This window comes from Balaenoptera physalus, assembly GCF_965194825.1.
Source record: "Balaenoptera physalus genome assembly, chromosome: 11".
In the NCBI taxonomy this organism is placed as follows: domain Eukaryota; kingdom Metazoa; phylum Chordata; class Mammalia; order Artiodactyla; family Balaenopteridae; genus Balaenoptera; species Balaenoptera physalus.
In genome coordinates, this window is record NC_138896.1 from 40,645,297 (window position 1) to 40,666,176 (window position 20,880).

Below are 20,880 nucleotides of genomic sequence, written 5' to 3' on the forward strand. Positions count from 1 at the left end.
GCCTTCCCTGGGAGCTGGCCTGTGCAGGTGCCGAGTGTGGCTTCTGCTGCAGGTATCACTCTTCTCTAATGGTCCCGGGAGCCGACCTCATTACAGACAAGGGGATCGAAGCTCAGAGATGCTAAGCAACTCGGCAGGCCAGTGAGAGGCTGAATGGGGGGGCGGGGGAGTGGGGTGTCAAGTTGCTCCCATCTGGCCGGACGTCCACGTTCTGTTTCTTGAACTAGGGTCTGTGGACATCTGGGGATATGTTCTTGAGGTCAGACTCTCAGGGACCTAGGAGTTCCATCCATGACGATTCTTGAACTTGGCATTTTCATTCGACGGCCTTCCGAAAGCGGTCTTTACAGATTGCAAAGACAACTTCTCTGCTCCTGTGATCATTAGCAGTTGGCAGTAGCTGTCACTGCCAGGGCTTCAGCCTCTGACATCAGTATTTTCATCCTGGGGCCATATTCATCCTAGGATCATCCTGGGACAGAATTGTTTTCCTTCAAAAGGGGCCTGAGGCTGGCTCAAGTTCGGGGAGCCCTGGGCTGTACCACCACTGAGAGCCAGAAAGAGAGCACCTGGGAGACAGTCAGGAGCCGCCACCCCCCGCCCCCGCTGCTGGGCAAGACCCTTCACCTCCCCGCCCCCGAGGGGGTGACCGTTACGGGCCCCCACCCCTAACCCCCCAAGACACTGGGGCTGGCTCAGGGGTCCCCAGGACGGGAGTTGGCGGAGAGCTGTGGCAGAGTTTGGCGGAACAGATCTAGGGGTGGGGGGACCAGGCTGAGTTGTTTAGAGGTGCCCTACCCGGAAAGCAGGTGGTTTGATGGAGGTTGAAAGTTCAAGGGGAGGGGCTGGCAGACACCGTGGTGTGAGTGGGGTTGAAGAACAAGGGTGCGACTCCAGACAAGGAGGGGGAGCCTGCTCTGTGACTTCTGGGGATGCCGGGGTGGTGGAGCCTGGCCTCCGGAGAGGACTCAGGGACCCTCAGAAAGACCTGCGTGTTCCAGGGAGGTGACGAGGAGAATGGCTCAACCACAGGCAGAGTCAGGAAAGAGGGGGACTGGCCAGGAAGCACAGGTGGCAGCTTCCTCCCCCATCTGAGTGTCAGTGGGTAAGCTGACCTGGGCCCCCCACCCTCATCTTTTGGGGGTCTGGGAAGACCCAGCACATGCCGGGCTGCAGACAGGATGGAGGGGCGGCCAAGGGCTGCGGGGGGAGGCCTCCGGGGGTGGGGAGTTATCCACGGGGAAGTGTTAGGGAGGAGAGGGAAACGGAGGCTTAGAGAGCCCTATGTATAAGGCACGATGCTGTGTGTTTTACGTCTGCGCCTCCTTGAATCCTCTCAGTGGCCCCTCAAGGTAAGTATTATTACCCTGGATTTACATCTGGGGGATGTAAATTTTACTTGACCAGGGTCTTATGGCTGGTCCAGGGCAGAACCACACACTAGACAGCTCTCCCTGGGGGGGGGCATCCTAGGACCCTCTTATCCTGCTCCCTGGAAGTTTGCACAAGGGATGAAAACCGGTGTGTATGTTTGCGCATTTGTATGTAGGTGCAAGTTTATATGTGTGTAGATGTGTGTGGTATGTCCACACACCTACGCCGATTACACGTGTGGACTTGAACCTGTGGGTGTGGTGCCCCAGGTCCCCTCGGCGCTCCCGAGCCCTGCTTTGGCAATGGAGTTAATGCCCCCGGGAGCAGTCTGCAGCCTGAGACTGGTGGGAGTGGGGCTATTTATCCCCTCAGATGGGACAGCCCTGAGGCATAGGCTACACAGTTTTCTAGAGCCCCCCACGGGGTTGAGCCTCACACCTGGCGTTAGTGTCTTCCCATCCCTTCCCGTCTCCGCCTCACTTCCTCACCACCGATTTGTGCTTCCAGCCATCACCACCCAGATGAAACACTTGTACTCACATCCTTGTCAGGACCTGCTTGTGGGGCTTCTCAGCCGACAGTGAATCTGAATGACCACATGCTTGTAGGAGTGTCATGCTAATTGTGTAGCTGTGTATTGGGTTGGCCAAAAAGTTTGTTCGGGTTTTCGTAAGATGTTACAAGAACCCGAACGAGTGACTTCCTTTATGGGCCAGTGGTTAAGACTTCGCCTTCCAGTGCAGGGGGTGTAGGTTCGATTCCTGGTCGGGGAGCTAAGATCCCACATGCCTCGCGCCAAAAAACCAAAACATAAAAACAGAAGCAATATTGTAACAAATTCAATAAAGACTTTAAAAATGGTCCACATTAAAAAAAAAAAGAATCTTAAAAAAAGCCCGAACGAACTTTTGGTCAACCCAATATATAGAGTATGTGTTTATATGGACACTTATGTTTCTACATGTTTGAACATAGATGTGTGTATAGGGATGTATATAAATGCATGCAGGTTTGTGTGTTGCTACTTTATATGTGTAGATGTGAAAATATGTGAGTGTATATGTGGCTGATTTTGTATACCTTTATGTGAGGGAGTGTGTGTGTGTGTGTGTGTGTGTGTGTGTGTGTGTGTGTGTATACATGAGCCTAGAACTCAGGAGGATTGTGGCTGGGTGGGGTGAGTAGTCGTGGAGAGGTGAGCAGGGAGACAGGGAGGAACTCTGATTATTTCAACCTTGAAAACTCATTTCAATTACAATTTACAACCTGCAGACAAAGGCTGCAGTCGCTGTAGTAACCACAGCTGCGGGGTTTGGACGGAGAAAATCCTCTCCCGGATGGTTCCGGGGCTGGCTGTCATCCGTGGCCGAGCCAAACACATCTCCGGCTCACTGTGCCTCGGGACACAATTAGGACATCTTCAAACTGTTGCTGCTGTCATTGCTGCCATGTGTCTGGAATTTATCTCCTCTAGGAGCTCTCAGAAATGTGTGTCTTGTTTCCTGCCAGAACTGTGGTTCCCCTGTCTGGGCCTGGGGGTCCCAACCACTCATGAAAGGGGATTCTCTGACCCCCACCCCCCGCTTCCCTCCATGGCCATCTGCCTCCTCCAGCCCTGGCGACAGGGATCCTTAGCTCCTGGTTAGGCCTGGCCAGACAATTGGGGCAAGGCCTGAGCCCCAGAGAAGGGGAAAGGCAGGTCGGGGCTGGATGGAGGGAGAAGAAGGAGGCAGACAGTTCAGGGTGGTGGAAATTCTTTGGGAGCCAGAGAGATCCAGGTTCAAATCCCAGCTACTCACCAGCCAGGCTAATCCCCAGGTGGGTAGGAACACCTGCTGGGGGCCAGGATTCCCTCAAGGCTCTGGGTACCGTACTCGACCACCTGCAAATCTCAGTTACCTCCTCTGTGATGGGGGCCAGTCTGGCCTACATCCCAGAGGCTCGGGGGAGAGGAAGCACCAGCCATGCTGCAGGGTTATTTGCTGAAGAGTCGAGGCTGTGCGGAGAGCTGCACTGGTTATGGGCACAGCTTCCGACGTTCAGGACAGCATGTCCTGACCTTGTTTGACTTGTGTTTGTGATCCCTTCCCCCTCCCCCAAAGGGAGCACACTTAGGCTCTGTCATTGTTGCTTCCTGTGGGGCTCAGGGGAAGTGCCCTTGGAGTTTGAGGGGTGTGTGTGTGTGTGTGTGTGTAGGGAGTCACACTCAAGGCCCGCCGCTCCCTTTCAAATTAAGACCCTTTGCAGGGCACCTCACTGCCCTGTTATCTCATTTGTATTTGGGGGCAGACTTGAGACAAAAGTCAAGGACATGAAAGTGTGTTGGGAAATCTCTAGAAGTCCATGGCTGGCACCATGACAACTCTGGGGTGGAGATCCCAAAGGGGCAGTGCTCAAGGGCTGCTGACAGCCCACAGCCCACAGGACCCCAAAGCCCTTCCCACGGGAACCTCCCCAGGCAGAGGTGGGCTCCCCTGGTGAGGACCTCCTGTGGGGTCATCTGTATTCCAGTGCCAGTGCAGGTGGCTTCGTGACCCCAGTGAGAGCACGTGGTCCTGGACCTGAGTGGCCCAGGGATGGATGCTTCAGCTGGACCACTGAGGAGGGATCCCTGGGAAGATAGGGAGAGGAGGGGGCTGAGGGCAGCTCAGCCAGGGTCCCTTGGCCTGGTGTGTCTTTGGCCTTGGGATAGAGCTGCTTCTTCTCTGCAGTGGCTGCAGCCTCCCCCTCCGTCCTGGTTAGTAATTCAGTCTCTCATCCATATGAAATGAGGGCGTGATGGGAGCTTTGGGAGCATGGAGCAGCGGAATACAGAGGGCAGGACCTGGGGGCTGGGGGTGATGGTGGGGTCTGGGGCTGGAGCCTTCCATGCAACCCTGCCTCAGGCCCCTCTGTCACCCTTTGGGGACAGGATTGTCCCTTGCGCTTCTCTCCTGGCTCTCAGAAGCTGTGATCAGAAGCCTTGAACAAGAGGGCAGGCTGCTGAGGCTGGAGAACTCGCCTCTCTTGTCCATCCATCTCTGTTTGTGCCGTGGCCTAGAGAGAGCTTTGCCTGTTAGCAAAGCTCTGTTGTCCCAGGAGCTCCGAGGCAGGCAGGGCTTAGAACTCTTTGTACCCTTGTGTTTAACAAACTTCTGCAGCACCTGGCAAGCATCAGGCCCCTCCTTATGACCCGTTGTGAATATAAACCCATTTATCCTCATAGGGACCCTATCCCGACCTATGAGGTAAGTACCATCATTATCCTCATTTTGCAGATGAGGAAACTGAAGCCCGATAGATGAGGTGGCAGGTCCAAGATCACAGCTAGAGTACGTGGTAGAGCTGGGGTTTCAGCCCAGACAGTCTTGTGTGAATGAAGTGTAGTGAGTAGCCAGGGGCTTAGCTGACCCCTGAGAGAGTCAGGTGAGCCCCCTTGAAGAATATGCTGTCTCCAGCCCCAAGGCCATGCCGTAAAAGCTGTGGGCTCTCTCTGGACCCAGCAGTGCCCCCAGAGCCAACTGGGCATCTGCCCCTAAACTGTCCAGTCTGTGTACTGGGGACCTTTGATCTCTGACCCTGAGGTTGGGGTACTGGAGTCAGGTTCTGACCTTGGTCACAGAGTCTTGGTGGCCAAGACAGGGATATGAGATGTGCCATCAGCTCCATGCGAGCCCTGGGCAGCAGGGCACAGTGACCATGCATTGGCTAAAAATAGAGGAATCTAGGGGGTGATCTGTGGATCCCTGGGGCCTCAACCTGACCCCCCACATGACAGACATGGGACACCCAGGCCCGTGGCCCATGGGGTGGGACACAGGTGCAGCCACTCACCCTGCTGGCCGCTGGGGAATTACTTCTGTAAGGTGCCGCACTGGCCCTCTAACAGGGAGGCATGGGTGTGTGTGTGTGTGTGTTGTGTGTGTGTGTGTGTGTGTGTGTGTGTGTGTATGAGGGTAAATTTCATTGTCCTGGCCTTGAGGGAGGAGGCTGCAGGCCATGCTGTATGCAGGGGCTGTGGGAGGGGAAGCTGGGGTTCCCTAGCACTCTCCCTTCCTCTCCTCTGTCATCCTCCGGCCCCTCTGTCCTCACCTCAGAGCCCCTGCCCCATACCCCCCCCCCACTTTCCTGCCCTCCCCCTGCAGTCAGGCTCTTACAATCTCTCAGGTGTAGTGTGGTGCACAGGCTGGGATCTGGAGCACCTGGTCAAATCCAGCTCTTTGTGGTCCTGGAATGCCAGTGAGCTTTTCTGTGCCTCAGTTTTTCCATCTCTATAATGGGGATAATTACTCACGTCATAGCATTGTTCTGAGTATTCAATGACTTAATATACATAAAGAGCTTAGAAGAGTGCCTGACACAGAGTGGATGCTCCATAGAAGTTAGCAGCCCCTGGGACTTCCCTGATGGTGCAGTGGTTAAGAATCCACCTGCCAATGCAGGGGACACGGGTTCGATCCCTGGTCTGGGAAGATCCCACATGCTGCGGAGCAACTAAGCCCGTGTGCCACAACTACTGAGCCTGTGAGCCACAACTACTGAGCCTGTGTGCCACAACTACTGAAGCCCATGTGCCCTAGAGCCCACGCGCCACAACTGCTGAGCCCACGTGCCGCAACTATTGAAGCCCGCGTGCTCTAGGGCCCGCATGCTGCAACTACTGAGCCCACATGCTGCAACTACCAAAGCCCATGTGCCTAGAGCCCGTGCTCTGCAGCAAGAGAAGCCACCACAGTGAGAAGCCTGTGCACCGCAAGGAAGAGTAGCCCCTGCTCGCCACAACTAGAGAAAGCCCATGTGTAGCCACGAAGACCCAATGTAGCCAAAAATAAATTAAAAATTAAAAAAAAATAAACAGGAGCAAGTTAAAAAAAAAAAAAGAAGTTAGCAGTCCTTATTCTTCATCATCATTATTACCCAGGGCCCAGGCCAGGAGCTCCTTCTCCTCCAGAAAGCCTTCCTGGCCTGCTCTGTCCCCGGGACCTCTGTAGCCCACCTTAGAAACCCTCTATTCTGACCACTTAAGCATAATAACAATGTGGCTTAGTCAGCCACTATGTGCCACATGTTTTCTGTATCTCATCTCATTTAAGCCTCACAGCACTTCTGTGAGGCAGGATGATGATCTTTTTACCAAGAGGACATCGAGACCTCCGGCAGCCAAAGAGTTTGCACAGGGCCCAGAGCAGAGGGGTTGGGTGTGCCCAGAGCCCAGAGGGTGAGGATGGGAGGCCACGGTGCCCTGGGGAGCCACTGCTGTTTGCAGTGAGAAGGGGGTGAGTGGGGTGGGTTCCCCATTTTGCAAAGCTCACTCACTGTGGCTAATGGGGGGATGTCACTGACATGGGGGAGGAGTGGATGGGGATGATGGTGCCTTCTGGTGTCTGGGGCATCTGGAAGTCATTGAGGGCATCTGGTGTCCTGAATCTTGAGGGACCTGTGGCAGGTCCCTCACCCTCTCTGGGCCTCAGTTTCCCCACCCCTACCCTGTGCTGGGGCTACCCATGGGTGAGCTGCTGTAGGGCACCACTGCCCTCATCGACAGTCACAGCTCCTGCCTGTTTGAGGGCCAGCTGCTCCCGTGTTTGGTCCAGGCCAGGCTGGGGGAGGGCAGGCAAGCACCACGGCCACAGGGAGACCCGCAGGCTCACTGCCCTCCAAGGGTGATGGGGACAAGGGAGCCTGCCCTGGCTGTTCTGGGGCCTCAGGGCACAGGGTCCAGTGGTACAGTAGGGAGGGCAGCAGACCTTCAGGACCATCCCCCAGGCCCTCCACAAGACCATCTCCTGGGGTGATGGAGCAAGCACTGGGCCAGGGGCCCGGAGACCTAGGTGTGCCCAGGTGGGCTCTCCGGGCCCCACGGGGCTGCTGTGGTTCCCACCATACATCTGTGAGGATGGTGAGCCTCATGGGCGCCCCCACTCTGAATATTTCGTTGCAGACCGCGAGCGCATTGGGCAGGACTCGGCGTACGAGCAGGAGGGGAAGGTGCAGTTTGTGATTGACGCCGTGTACGCCATGGGCCACGCGCTGCATGCCATGCACCGTGACCTGTGTCCGGGCCGCGTGGGGCTCTGCCCGCGCATGGACCCTGTGGACGGCACCCAGCTGCTCAAGTACATCCGCAGCGTCAATTTCTCAGGTGGGGGCACCACACAACCCTGGGGAAGGGGTCCTGGGGCTCCATGGGGTGGGAGTGTGGGGGGGTCTCTTCAGATACTTCCAAGGGGGTTCCATACAGAGGTGTCTCTGCCCTGGGTTCACGATCCTTCCTGACTCTGGGTGAAGGCTCAGCAAAGAAACTGAGTGTGTGACCCCCACGGGCCCCCGCAGGCATCGCGGGGAACCCTGTGACCTTCAATGAGAACGGAGACGCACCTGGGCGCTATGACATCTACCAGTACCAGCTGCACAACGGCTCTGCCGAGTACAAGGTCATCGGCTCCTGGACTGACCACCTGCACCTCAGAGTAAGCACCTGGCGGGAGGGCAGGGAGGGGTCCCGGGGGGCTAGGGGGCAGAGAGAGGCCACCCCAACCCCGAGAGGGGAGGCCAAGGGGAGGCAGCTGCTGACTAGCCCTGCCCCCCAGGTTTGCTGCTGTCAAGTTGGGGCTTCCTTCCATGTCCCACCGTAGACCTCAGAGGGCCCTGAGCCCCCCAACCCTGAAACAGAAGAACAGGGCGGCTGGGCTTCTGCTGCCCTTCCTGCCCCTGCCCTTTCCCTTGGCCTGGGGTCTTCTTGCCTGCTGCCCCTTCGCAGGGCAAGAACTCTGGATAGATGAAGTCACGCTGGAGTTCAGGGGCTCAAAGTTTTGGGGGGGTTGGGGGGGAGAGAGGTGAGGAAGGGGAGGACTGCGTCTGGACAGAGGAGGACGACATCTTAAGGCAAAGAGCACAGCCTGCTGTTCTCTAAGCATGAACTCTCCTAAGAGCCACTTATTTAGAACTGATGCTTTGAATACGGCTCCCAGGTGTAGTCAGGCGCCATTTGCCCAGTGCCTGGAGCTCTATGGGGCTCTCGCTTACTTTCCAGAACTTTGTGACACATTCAGTAGGGCGTGCCAGCTTCTGTCGCTCCTTAGCTTGCAGCAGTTGTGTCTTCAGAGACATGTAACAGTGACTAGCACTCATTTAGAGCAAGATGCAAAGAAACGCTAACCCGTGGGCACACATTAGTGGTCCTCTGATTGAATGTTTATTCGTTGTTCTCTTCTGAACCCAAGTCCCTGTGCCGCCTGGGGGAGGCCCAGTGGGCTGAGCCACAGCACATTTCTACTTGAGGGTGCACAGGAGTCACCCGCAGGGTCTTGTTAAAACTCAGATTCTGTGTCAGTGGGTCTGGGGTGGACCAAAAATTTCCATTTCCAACAAGCTCCTGGGTGATGCTGATGTGGCCGGTCTGGGGACCACTTTGAGTAGCAAGGCCTCATGGGGCTGGGAGTTGGGACTGCTGGGTTCTCTCCACTCTGCCATGTGACCCTAGGTTGTCACTGCCAGTCTCTGGGCGTTTCTCCATATGACCCTTGGGAGTTTTGTATTCCAGCAGGATTCCCCCATGGTCAGCTGGGTCTGAATCCTGCCCCGGGGAGCTTATTTAAATGCAACTGTTGGATTCAGCTGATCCTGGCAGGGCCCGGGCAGCTGGATTTTAGCCATCTAACTAAAATCACTAACTAAGTGATTCAGATTGGTGCCACCAGTGGGGCGGTCCAGGGCACTTGGCGGCACGTCCTGAGGCCCGCTCCTCTGCGCTGTTGTTGCCAGATAGAGCGGATGCAATGGCCGGGGAGCGGGCAGCAGCTGCCCCGCTCCATCTGCAGCCTGCCCTGCCAGCCGGGTGAGCGGAAGAAGACGGTGAAGGGCATGCCCTGCTGCTGGCACTGCGAGCCCTGCACGGGGTACCAGTACCAGGTGGACCGCTACACCTGCAAGACGTGTCCCTACGACATGCGGCCCACAGAGAACCGCACGGGCTGCCAGCCCATCCCCATCATCAAGCTTGAGTGGGACTCACCCTGGGCCGTGCTGCCCCTCTTCCTGGCTGTGGTGGGCATCGCTGCCACGCTCTTCGTGGTGGTCACCTTCGTGCGCTACAACGACACGCCCATCGTCAAGGCCTCGGGCCGCGAGCTGAGTTACGTGCTGCTGGCGGGCATCTTCCTGTGCTACGCCACCACCTTCCTCATGATCGCCGAGCCCGACCTGGGTACCTGCTCTCTGCGCCGGATCTTCCTGGGGCTCGGCATGAGCATCAGCTATGCGGCCCTCCTCACCAAGACCAACCGCATCTATCGCATCTTCGAGCAGGGCAAGCGGTCGGTCAGCGCCCCGCGCTTCATCAGCCCCGCCTCGCAGCTGGCCATAACCTTCAGCCTCATCTCCCTGCAGCTGCTGGGCATCTGCGTGTGGTTTGTAGTGGACCCCTCCCATTCGGTGGTGGACTTCCAGGACCAGCGGACGCTCGACCCCCGCTTCGCCAGGGGCGTGCTCAAGTGTGACATCTCGGACCTGTCGCTCATCTGCCTGCTGGGCTACAGCATGCTGCTCATGGTCACGTGCACCGTGTACGCCATCAAGACGCGCGGAGTGCCTGAGACCTTCAATGAGGCCAAGCCCATTGGCTTCACCATGTACACCACCTGCATCGTCTGGCTCGCCTTTATCCCCATCTTCTTTGGTACCTCGCAGTCGGCTGACAAGGTGAGCGGCAGGGGCTGGGGGTGGGTGAGGGCGGTAAGCAGGGGGCAGCCTCCTGGGGCTAGTTGGCCTCCCACCTTGCTCTGGAAGTGCCTTCATTCCTGCCTCATTCTGTCTTCTCTCTGTCTCAGTTTTCTCTCGAGGTTCTGGGTTTCTCTCCTCTCTCTCTCCCTTTCTCTTCTCCTGCCTCCTCTCCCTTTTCTCTCTGCCCCCCACCACCTTCCGCTTCCTCATCTCTCTCCTTCCTGCTCCTTCCCACCCTCTCTCTACCCTCCGCCTCTCCTCTTTCCCTCTCCTCTCTCGTTCCCTATCTCTCAATCCCTGCCTCTCCCGCCCCACCTTTTTCTCCTCCCCATCTCTTTCCCACCTTCCTCTCTCCTCTCTGCCAGCCTGGGATGCTGCCCCCGCTTTCATTCTTTTTTTTGGCTGTGCCACGTGGCTTGCGGGATCTTAGTTCCCTGACCAGGGATCAAACCCCGGGCCCTCAGCAGTGAGAGCGTGGAGTCCTAACCACTGGACTGCCAGGGAATTCCCCATTCTTTTCTATACTCTCCCTTACCTCTCTCCCTACTCAGCCCATCTTCCTTTCTGTCCACTCCTCTTTTCTTCCTCCTCTCTCCACCCTCTTCTCTGCCCTTGCAGGATACCCATGGGTCCCTGAGGTGGGTGATGTATTGGGCACTCGCTCCCTCTCTCCCTGGCCCCAAGCCAGCCCGAAGGCCAGGCGGGGGTACCTGGCAGCATCAGCTGAGGGTCCACCCTCCACTGGCCGGAGCTGCCGATGAGCCGCCTCTTGCTGGCTCTGTCAGGCCATCCTGCCAGCCTGGCCTGAGGGTCTAGATACACCCCAAGGGCCCCGTGGACTTTGCCCACATCACTGCCCCAGTGCTTCCTGGGTGCTGGGGGGGTTTATCTTGAAGGATTGGGAGTCACTGAAGTCAGAGGCCAGAGATAGGGAGAATCAGAGGGACCGAGGACCCCAGCTCTGTGTCTAACTGTGGGATCCTGGGCAAGCCAGCTGGCCTCTCTGCTTCAGTTTCTTCATCAATAGATTGGGGCCATGACCCTTCCTCTGCAGTCCTTACAGGTGTTGTAACAATCACACAACATGAGGGGTGTAAAAGCCGTTTACCCACTGTAAGGAGGCTGGGGCTGGGAAGGAGGGTGGAGGGGACGAGGTCAAGGGGCAGACAGAGCGGATGGTGTAGGACCCAGAGGCTGTGGGAAGGACGTTGGCTTTTACCGGGAGTGAGAAGGGAGCCACTGTGGGGTTCTGGGCAGGGAGGGATGCGTTGGGACACAGGTTTAAAAGGATCCCTCTGGCTGCTGGGTGGAGCCCTGCTGGAGGTGGTTGTAATGATCCCGACAGGAGCTGCTGGCAGCAGGAGTGGTGAGGAGCGGGGATTCCTGCTGTGTCAGGGGGTGGGGCTGGCTGGGCTTCCGATGGAGTGCATGTGGGATGAGAGGCGCAGAGGGGAGTCAGGATGACTCCACAGTCGTTGGTGTGAGCGATGGGAAGGAAGGAGTGTCTGCACTGGGGTGGGGGGGGGGGTTGCGGGGCGGGGTAGAGACGGCAGCGGAGCCTATGGGGGGCGGTGATCCGGAAGTCCTCTGGAGGTGCTGAGTTTGGGATGCCCATGAGACGTCCAAGTGCAGCTGTTGAGTCAGTGGTTGACTATGTGAGTCTGGGGTTCAGGGATGAGGGCTGGGTTAGATCTGTACCTGGGGGAGTCACCATCCTGTGGACAGCATTTGAAGAGTGAGCCTGGGTGTGAGCTCCTAGGGATGCTTGGCCTCAGTGAGGCGGCAGTCAAAGCAACCACGGATGGCTGCTTGTCATGTGTTAGGCACTTCACCAGGTGGTCAGCAGACACCACAAGAGTGGGCTAGGGTAGATTCACCATCCCTGTTTACAGATGAGGACGTGGAGGCACAGAGAGGTGAAGTGACTTGTCTAAGGTCACACAGCCAGTAGGAGGCACGGCTGGACTACTTGAACCTACTCTGTCTAACTCAGGAGCCCCTCCCAAGCCCACACCACTCCCTGCAGCTCTGGGGCACCTCTCCCGGTGGGCCTTCCTTGGTAGGCGCCCACCCCTTCTCCAGCAGCTCCTCAAGGGCAGGAGCTGCGCCCTCCACCCCAAATCCCTTGGGTCTGGTGCAGAGAGGCCTGTGGCCTGTCTTGCAATGGTGACCCAGCAGGCTGGGGGTTCTGAGAAGCAGACCTTGAGGCTGGCAGTGAGCGCCCTGAGGTCTGAGACCAGACCTGGCTCCAGCCCATCCTGCACACTTGAGCCAAAGCCACCGCCGCTGAGGAACAGCTCACATGGTGGGCTGGGTCTCCACCCCCAGCAGGCCAGCGAAAGGCCTTCCCCGCTGCAGGCAGAAGCCCGCACGCCCCACAGCACCCAGGGGGCCCATGGAGCCATCAGGGGAGGCCGCCCACGCCCCAGGAAGCTGGCAGCTTGAGACATTACCCTCAACAATCCCAGGAGGCCCCTTCCCTCGCCTCCTCAGGGTGTAAAGGTACACAGCCAGGTGGCCGACAGCATGGTGGTTCAGGCCCTTGCTCTGCCTTCCCATTACTTCCCCTGGCTGCCTGCCAGCACGCTGCTCCCAGTGCGGTCCCTGTCATCCTGCTACCAGACCCTCCCACCTCCAGGCTCTGGGGCCCAGCCCCCCTCTCGGCGCCCTCCCCGCATCTCTCCAGGCCACCCCACCTGCCTCTGATTTCTCGCTTTTTAGGAGGCTCCTCTCAGTACAGATTATGAAAAGGAGCCTCTGAGATGATCTCCTCTGAGGCCCAGAGAGGGCGAGGGACCTGCCCAGGGTCACAAAGCAGGCTGGCCCACACAAGCGTATGGTCCTGAGACCCAGCTCTGCCCCTGATGGTGTCAACATGGGATACGCCCCCTCCTTCTCTGGGCTTCTGAATGAGGCGAGGGTGGGAAGGGGAGCTCTGAAGTCCCTCCAGTTCAGACCACCAGGCTTCTTAGAGGCTCAGGCAACCCTGGGGCTCTATCTGTGCTGTGTCATGTCTGAGCTACAAACAGCCCCAATGACTGCTGGGTCCTGGGTGCTAGTGTTTGTGTGTGTGTGTGTGTGTGTGTGTGTGTGTGTGTGTGTGTGTGTGTGTGTTTGTGTAGATGGAGTGGAGTGGGGCTACTATGGGGAATTGTGTTATGGGTACAGAAGTGTGTGTGTACAGAATGTGTGTGTGCCTTTTTGTGCACATTGAGCAGTGGATGGGCAGTGTGTGTGTGTGTGTGTGTGTGTGTGTGCAGATTGAGTGGGGATGGACAGGTGTGTGCACTGAGGGTTCATGGCTGCTAGGGTGTATTTGGGTGTGCAGATTAAGTGTGCATGCTCAGCAGTGTATGTGCAGATGTTTGAGTGTAGGTGTGTGTGTGCACAGGTGTATGTGTGTGTTCAAGTATGTGTGCAGGTGTGTTGAGTGCATCTGTGTGTGTGCACACGTGTGTGTACCCAGGTACATGAAGGGGTGTGTGTGTGTGAGAACCCAGGTGTATCTGAGTCAGGTAGGAGTGTGCGGCTGTGAGTTCAGGTGTGTGTGTGTGAATGCAGGGTTGCATGGGTACATGAATGTGGATTTGTGAGCATCTGTGCGTGCCCTGGTGTGTGCGCACTCATACTTGCAACCCCGCCTGTCCCCCAGGCTGCAGGTGGCGCCGAGTGAAGCTGTCCATGTTGCTCTGGTGAGCAGGCGACCGGATCTCTCATGTTGGCCTGGATTTCCAGGGCTCACCTGCGTAGCCGCGTGCCATTACCCTGAGCTGACTGGGGCATCGTCTCTCCACCGGTTGGGGTTACTGCTCAGCCAGGCTGGGGCGGGCCGTGGCCTCAGAGGCCGGCCAGGTTGTGGGGAAGGTCATTTGTCTGGTTTGTTAGACTGAGGATCTCAGGACCCACCAGAGTCAGCCTGGGCAGAAACACGAAGCAGGCGGACTCCTCTGTGCCCCCCACCAGACCGAGCACAAGACAGGAACTGCCTTGTCCACCTCCACAGCAGCTCCTTTCTTTGCCTTTGGCCCACCCCAGGTGACCTTTGTCCTCCCCCATCAAACCCAGCTCTGACAACCTCCTTCACTCTGGGGAGCAGTGACTCGTGAGGCTAAGGCGGGATTCCTTGCAGAGGACGGAGTGTAGCAAGGGCCTGACCAAAGTCAAAGAGGGGAGCAGGAGGGGTGGCAGTTCAGGCTGGAGGATGGGTGGATGGGAGAGAAGACGAAATCACATCCTGGAAGAAGAGAGAAGGTAAAATCACATCCTGGAAGCCGCCTCTTACTCTGCATCCGTTTGAGACCTGCATCCGCGCCTGGGCCCCATCCCTGCAGGCTAGAGGTTCCAGAGGACCGCTGCTTCTCTGACAGGGTTAACACGCTACCACCTCCTGGTGATGACATGCACCTTCACCCCGGGGGGCCCCAGAACAATGCTGGAGCCAGTGGTGGGGTGAGAACTCCAGACCCTGGGGCAAGGAGAGGGGCTGGGGGTGCACAGCCCCACTTCTGTGCACAGGGCCAGCCGCCCCCAGCCTGGGCATGGCTAGAGGAGCCCCCAGGGCCCATGCTGGCGGGGAGGGGCCCCAGCAGACGGGGGCAGCTTTGTCCAAGTTTGATCTCTTTACACCCCTCCTTGTATTTTGTGTGCAGAAATGCTCCTAGGCCGAAAAGCAGATTAGAACAGAACACCGAGGCCTGCGCTCGGGGCTGGCTCCATAGTTTTCAGGGACAGGAGGAAAATGAAAACGAAGGCCCCTTGTTCAAAAATTATTCAGGATTCAAGGTGGCGGCCGCAAGGTATTAAACCGAGTGTGCATGCCCATGGAGCGAACTCTGCCTGTATTAGTGGAGGGGGCTCAGCATCCCTCAGTGGGTCAGGGCAGAGTGGAATCTGGAACCCAGCCCCCTGACCCCCATACAGGGCTGTGTCCACTGCAGGCCTCACTGTGCCCAGAGAGGGTACTTGACCCCTGTCCCACCATCCCCATATTGGCCCAACTATACCTCCTTCCCATCAACAAGTTGGGGGCAAAAGACCTAAGATGGATATCTGCCCTGGAAATACACCCTTATACCCAAGAACCCCCAGTGCAAAAGGAGAGACACCCCTGCCCTCAGGAAACCCCCAGTCTAATGAGGGAGACACACCTTGTCCCCACGGGACCCCCAGTCAATAGTGAAGACCCAGGTAACAAGCCCGTTCTTGCTTAGCCCAGATTTCCACTGTCTTCTCCAAGGGTCTGTTATGATATTCTGGAGACTGTCCCCCTTCACTCCTTCCGCCCTGGCCCCCAGTGCCATCCAGGGGGTAGGAGAGGTGGCCAGCACCCTCCTACTGGCTTGTCATGACCTCTCCCAACCACATGCTGGGCGGCAGCACTGTGCCTGTCGGTGAGAGTGTGGGTTGCATGTGAGGACAGAGGGTTGTGTGCTCACTAGGGAACAAGCTCTCATTTCCCCAGGCCTCTGAATGGTGGCAAATGAAACAGCCTCTCTACACTCCCAGCCTCCTTCCCCCCCACCCACCTCTGGTGCCCTGTAAGTTTCATGTGACCTCACAGTCTGCACTTGGGTAGCCTCATGGTTTGGGTAAGGTAGGTGCTATTATCCCATTGCGCTGTTGAGAAAACTGAGGGCCGGAGAGGGGATGAGACTTCCTCAGGGTCACACACCTCTCTCCTCTCGGACCCTAGAGCTTCTCCAGCCCCTCTCCCAAAGGAGACCCGGGGAAGGGTGGCTGGGATGAAGGCCTTCAGAACCAGGTCATGAGGTATTTACAAGAGGGGCGAGAGATGGGGAGGAATGTGAGAATGGGAGGACCTGGCCCCTCCTTTCGGGAGACTTCCAGATGAGCTCAGGGCTCCTGTGACCTCAGGAGGCAAGTCCAGACCTCGGTCCCCCACTGCTGGGCTGGGTGCAAGGAGTGAAGGCTATCATGGGGGATTGGCTAGAGCTGAGATTCAGGGAGAGCTTCCTGGAGGAGGTGGTACATTAGCCAGGCCCCAGGGGAGGGGCCCAGGCCCGGAAACGGCAGATCTGGGCGCAGAGCATTTCCTGCTTTCCCATACCCAGACCTGGGGGCCACAGCCTGGGCTTCCCCTGGCCCCACCCTGCCTGAGGGGGCCAGAGGGGCAGCTGAGGCCTGGAGGACCCGGAGGGAGGGAGGAGGTGGGGAGGGGATCCCAGGCGGGGGTGGTGGGAATTGTCGGGCCCTGCCTGGAAGGCCCCACTATTGAAGAATGGATTACCCGACACCCAGATTAATGGACTTTCATTTTGCTAAACATCTGTCACCGTTAGTGCTGGTGAGTGAGCGTGAAATGAGCTTTGACTGGGCTGCCATCAGTGGATCACAATCAGGCCACGGCTCCTGTGCCAGCGGCCTGCTCTGCACAGGGTGGCATGTGGGGGGACAGTCACTGAATGGGGGGCGCGGTTGAGGGGCTGTGCCATGGCCACTGGGAGTTACTACAAGGCACCGACAGATGTTCATCTCACTCCCAGCCCTGTGCAGGGGGCGCTGCCCCCAAGGAGGGTCAGCTGTCCCCTGAGGGCCCCTCCCTAGGGGCCTCTACCAAATAGCACATAACAGTGGTGAACACTTTTGTGCACTGACCATGTGCCAAATATTATTTTACATGTTTTTGCCATTTATTAAGTCATTTCAAACTCACAACAGCCCTATGAGGAAAGGGCTATAATTATCATGCCCATATTATACCCGAGGAAACTGAGGCCCAAGGATGTGACTTGCCCCAGATCACACAGTGACAGTGGTGAGCCCGGCTGAATCCAGGGATTCTGGTCTAAGGTCCCAGCTCTATACCACAACTCCCTTCTGCCCGAAGCCAGCGGGACACAGGGCAGTCCCTGGGTTTGTCCCGCACTGTGTCTGTCTAGGGCGTGGGCTTCAGACACGGCCCCCGAGAGGCCGGGGCGGAGCCCGCCCTGACACCGCCCCCGGCCTGCCCCCAGCTGTACATCCAGACGACGACGCTGACGGTCTCGGTGAGTCTGAGCGCCTCGGTATCCCTGGGGATGCTCTACATGCCCAAGGTCTACATCATCCTCTTCCACCCGGAGCAGAACGTGCCCAAGCGCAAGCGCAGCCTCAAAGCCGTCGTCACCGCCGCCACCATGTCCAACAAGTTCACGCAGAAGGGCAGCCTCCGGCCCAACGGCGAGGCCAAGTCTGAGCTCTGCGAGAACCTGGAAGCTCCAGGTGAGTGCCTGGCCCCGCCCCTCTCCCTCTGGGCCCGCCCAGGCCCCGCCCCCTTCCTGGAGAAGGTCAGCCCCCCCCAAGTCTGGTCCAATGAGGGCACTGGGAGAGCCCTGAGACCGCAGGTGAGCCGTCCCCACCCAGAGGAGAGGCTTGAGGCTCTAGCTTAGCCCCCCTCTGCCCCACTCTGTCTGGGTAATGGGGTCTCTCCAGGTCCCGCTCCACACACCTCCCTGCCCCGCTCCAGCCTCTCCTTTCCAGGGATCCCTGCCTACCTAGGGAGAGGTGGGGTGGGGGGGTGTTGGGGGGGCCTCGGTTCAGGCAGAGTGACCTGAGACTTCGGGATTTCTCTGCCCTGGAGTCCACATCTGGGCCTGTGCCCTTTCAGTCTCCCTGGGGAAGGGATTGTCTGGAGGGCCACTGCTCTGGGGCCCTTTGGTAACCTGGGAGCTGTGGCCCTGGTGCCAGAGCAGTTGAAACCCCTCAGCTTGGCTTTGCTCAGCCGCCCCCTGGCAGGGCCCTGAGAGATGGGGACTCAGGATACGGGCCCTGGGATGGGTAAGTGAGGGCTGGTGTGGGGAGGAGGGCCCGCAGAGCCATGGTTCTCGGGGAGGTGTCCAAGGAGACCTCAGCTGTAGAGGGTTGTGCTTTGAGAGGGTTGGGGGAGGGGAGGATGTGGGACCCTTAGCATCTGAGGGGCAGACCCAAAGCCTGGGCAGGACTTGGTCCCTCAGTGGTTGAGGGATGTGTACAGGAGGGAGCAGGGCCACCATCTTTGCCTACCTCCCTGTGCCCCCTGGAGCTGGCCCTTGGTGTGACGAGAAGGGACAGAGAGGTGAGAGGGGCAGGGCATGTGAGGGACAGGTTAGGCCTTGGGGGACCAGTAACAGTGGTGACCATTACTTGAACCCCAACTGTGGGCCACACCTGCTAGGAACCAGTTTTCATTTTCACAGCCACCTTGAAAGCAGTGATTTTTAGTTACTTGCTGCTACAGGTGAGGAAAGGGAGGCTCAGAAAGGCAAGGGACTCACCCAGGCCACACAGCAGCACGTGGTATCCCCGCTGCCTCTGAGCAGAGACCGAGGCCTCCGGCCTGTGGGCTGGGCCTCCAGGGGCCTCGCTTCTGGTTGCTCCCGGGCGGACAGGGTTGAGGTGTTGCTGTGGTCACCCCTGCCCCACTGCACACCTGACTCCCTCCCTGGACACCCTATAAGTGTCCACATGGTTAACATGGCAGTGCCTCCCCGCTCTCTGAGAGTCTTGGGGGGCTTCCGTTGGTGGGGGAGGAGGAGGAGAGCCCCTCTCCCCAGGAGAGTTTCAGATCCTGGAGGCACCTGGGGTTAGCACTCTGCTTTCTCCCTCTAGTACTGGGAGAAAGGCCAGAAGTGGACATTGTTGGTGGCAGCAGGAGGGACATTGGTGAGCGTAGGCTCCAGAGAGGAGCCCCTTTGTCACCCAGCAGGAGATCAGGAGAAACAGGAGACCTCCCCTCGCAGGTGTGTTTGGACTGGGACAGCCCCTCTTACAGGCTCCCCGCGCTGGGGCTCTGGGTGAAGCATCTTCCATTCTCAACATCATTCCCACGTGTAGAAGGAATATCAGCCGTGGAAAGGAGGAAAGTAGCTTCCCACATCCAAACAGGATTTTTCACTTCCCAGAGCTCTCTCCCCTGTGAGTGATCTTCACAGCAGTCCTGTGAGGCCCGGATTGGGCTGGATCCCCAGCTGAGGCCCAGAGAGGGTGAGTGACTCTCCTGAAGTCACATAGCAAGGTGGTGACTGGCTGGCCCCACCCAGTGTCTTTCCCTTGACCCTGACTTCATATGGCCTCCCTCTCTCTCTCTGCTGAGCAGTGTACCTGGCTTCCAGCACCACCCCCCCTTTTGATGGACACCCCTGATGACTCTGTTGGCCACACCCTCCACCAGATGACATCTGGTTCTCTCCAGTCCTGCTCTTTCTCCCAGAGCACCAGCTTCCCTGTACCTACAGCCTGGGATATTCCCTTCAGATGCCAGGTGGGCCCTCTACTTGCAATGGGAAGGGGCAGTGTCTTTGTGGGCCTCCCCACCTTTGGCCTTTCTTGTCGACGCGGATGTGCAGAAACCCCCACTGCCGCCCCTAACCAGGCCCTCCTATCCTAAGCACGGACCCCTCGCCACTCCCTGCCCCAGGCTCCTGACTTAGTTTTCCTCCTTCCCACGGACACTCGCCCTTGCTGGGTCCCATCCCTCCAGGCCCTACTCTGCTCCAGGGCTCTTGAGACTGAGTGGGGCATCAGCCCTCTGGAGACCATGGGTATCTAACAGGAGATAGCACCCTGATCCCAGAGGGTGGCCCTCATGGTGCTGTGACAGGCCAGAGGGGACCACAGGAACAGGGCTGTCACAGAGCGCTGATGTCACCTCATTGACACTGTTGCCTCTGCCTCTGCTCCGGCTGGTCACCTGGGGACAGGGGACAAGGAGGGGTGTGCAGGCATGGCGAGGGGAGACCCAGCCTTCCCAGCCCCTGCTTCCTGTGAGGGAAGGGTGAGAGCTGCCCCTCCCCATGGCGCCCTGCACTGAGGACCAGAGGCCAGTGCCCCTTGCCCCCACCGTCTCAGCTCGGTAACAACAGGGGCCGTGGAGGCGCTGGGCAGGAGCTGGGTGATTAATTCTGGGAACAGCCAGATGGAGGGGGTGTGAGCGGGAGGAGTGGGGAGGTGTCACTCCCGTGGAGCAGAGACATTTTTCACTCTGTCACTGGCAGGCCACGTATCTTTAAACAAACAACAGAATAAATAATTCAGGGAGGCGATTGCAGGCAGATTAGGCAAGGAAACATGGGGCCGACAAATGGGGGCTGACAGCTCTGCCTGCCGCTGCCCAGCTAATTGTTATCTGAGGCGGTGGGGACTGAAAGCCAGCAGCCAGGGCCTGTCGTCGGCGAGGGATGGGTCGGGGCCCTCTGCCCACACCCTCCCCCTCCCCCCCATGCTGAGGCTGCCCCTGGAGTGTCGCTGTCCCCATCCTGTCCTCATCACTGTGGTTATTCAGCCCTGCCCCTTCGCCTACTATTTTGCAGGGTTTAGAGAGTATTTCTATCCATGCCGTGGCTGAAAGCAGCTAAGGGTTTATGATCATCCCATCTAACATGAGGGAGTTGAGGCTCCGAGAGGTTCAATTTGTTAGAAAGGCCGCGTGGCAGGTGCTGAGATCCCCTACACCAGTGAGGGCAGGGCTGGACCTCAAGTGTCCTGACTCTTGGCCAGAACTCTTCCTTTTGAGCCTCACAGCTCCTGGGGGCCCCGGGCACAATCATTGCTCCCATTTTCCAGACGGTCAGACAGAGGCTCTGCTGAGGGACTCTGGGGCTCCTAGCTTACAGCTGAGGGCCGAATGTGCTTCTAGGTTCTGAAACCTACAGATTGGGTTTTCTAGAGGAGGCAGCTCTGGTGTTTCAGGGAGAAGAGGGGCCCAGCTGTCCCTCACCTCCCCGCCACTTTCTCTCGTCCCTACTGCTCTCGGTGCCGCTACGGCCGCCCTCAGGCTCCCGTTTCCCTGCAGTCAGTGGAGATTTTGCTGCTGCTGCTGCTGAGGTTTTC

At 58.2% G+C, this 20,880-nt stretch overlaps 1 protein-coding gene across 9 annotated transcripts in view; it reads left to right on the plus strand.

Moving 5' to 3' along the window:
* Positions 1–20,880, plus strand: part of GRM4 (glutamate metabotropic receptor 4) — a 101,099-nt gene that overhangs the window by 76,786 nt on the left and 3,433 nt on the right. For 3 of the 9 annotated variants that reach the window (XM_082415061.1, XM_082415063.1, XM_082415064.1), the window contains 5 exons: positions 7,295–7,495; positions 7,687–7,823; positions 9,118–10,053; positions 17,049–17,295; positions 18,661–18,791. In XM_082415061.1, the coding sequence (XP_082271187.1) occupies positions 7,295–7,495; positions 7,687–7,823; positions 9,118–10,053; positions 17,049–17,295; positions 18,661–18,791 (1,652 nt within the window). The other 6 variants (XR_014251254.1, XM_082415059.1, XR_014251253.1 and 3 more) reach the window with 6 other exon arrangements.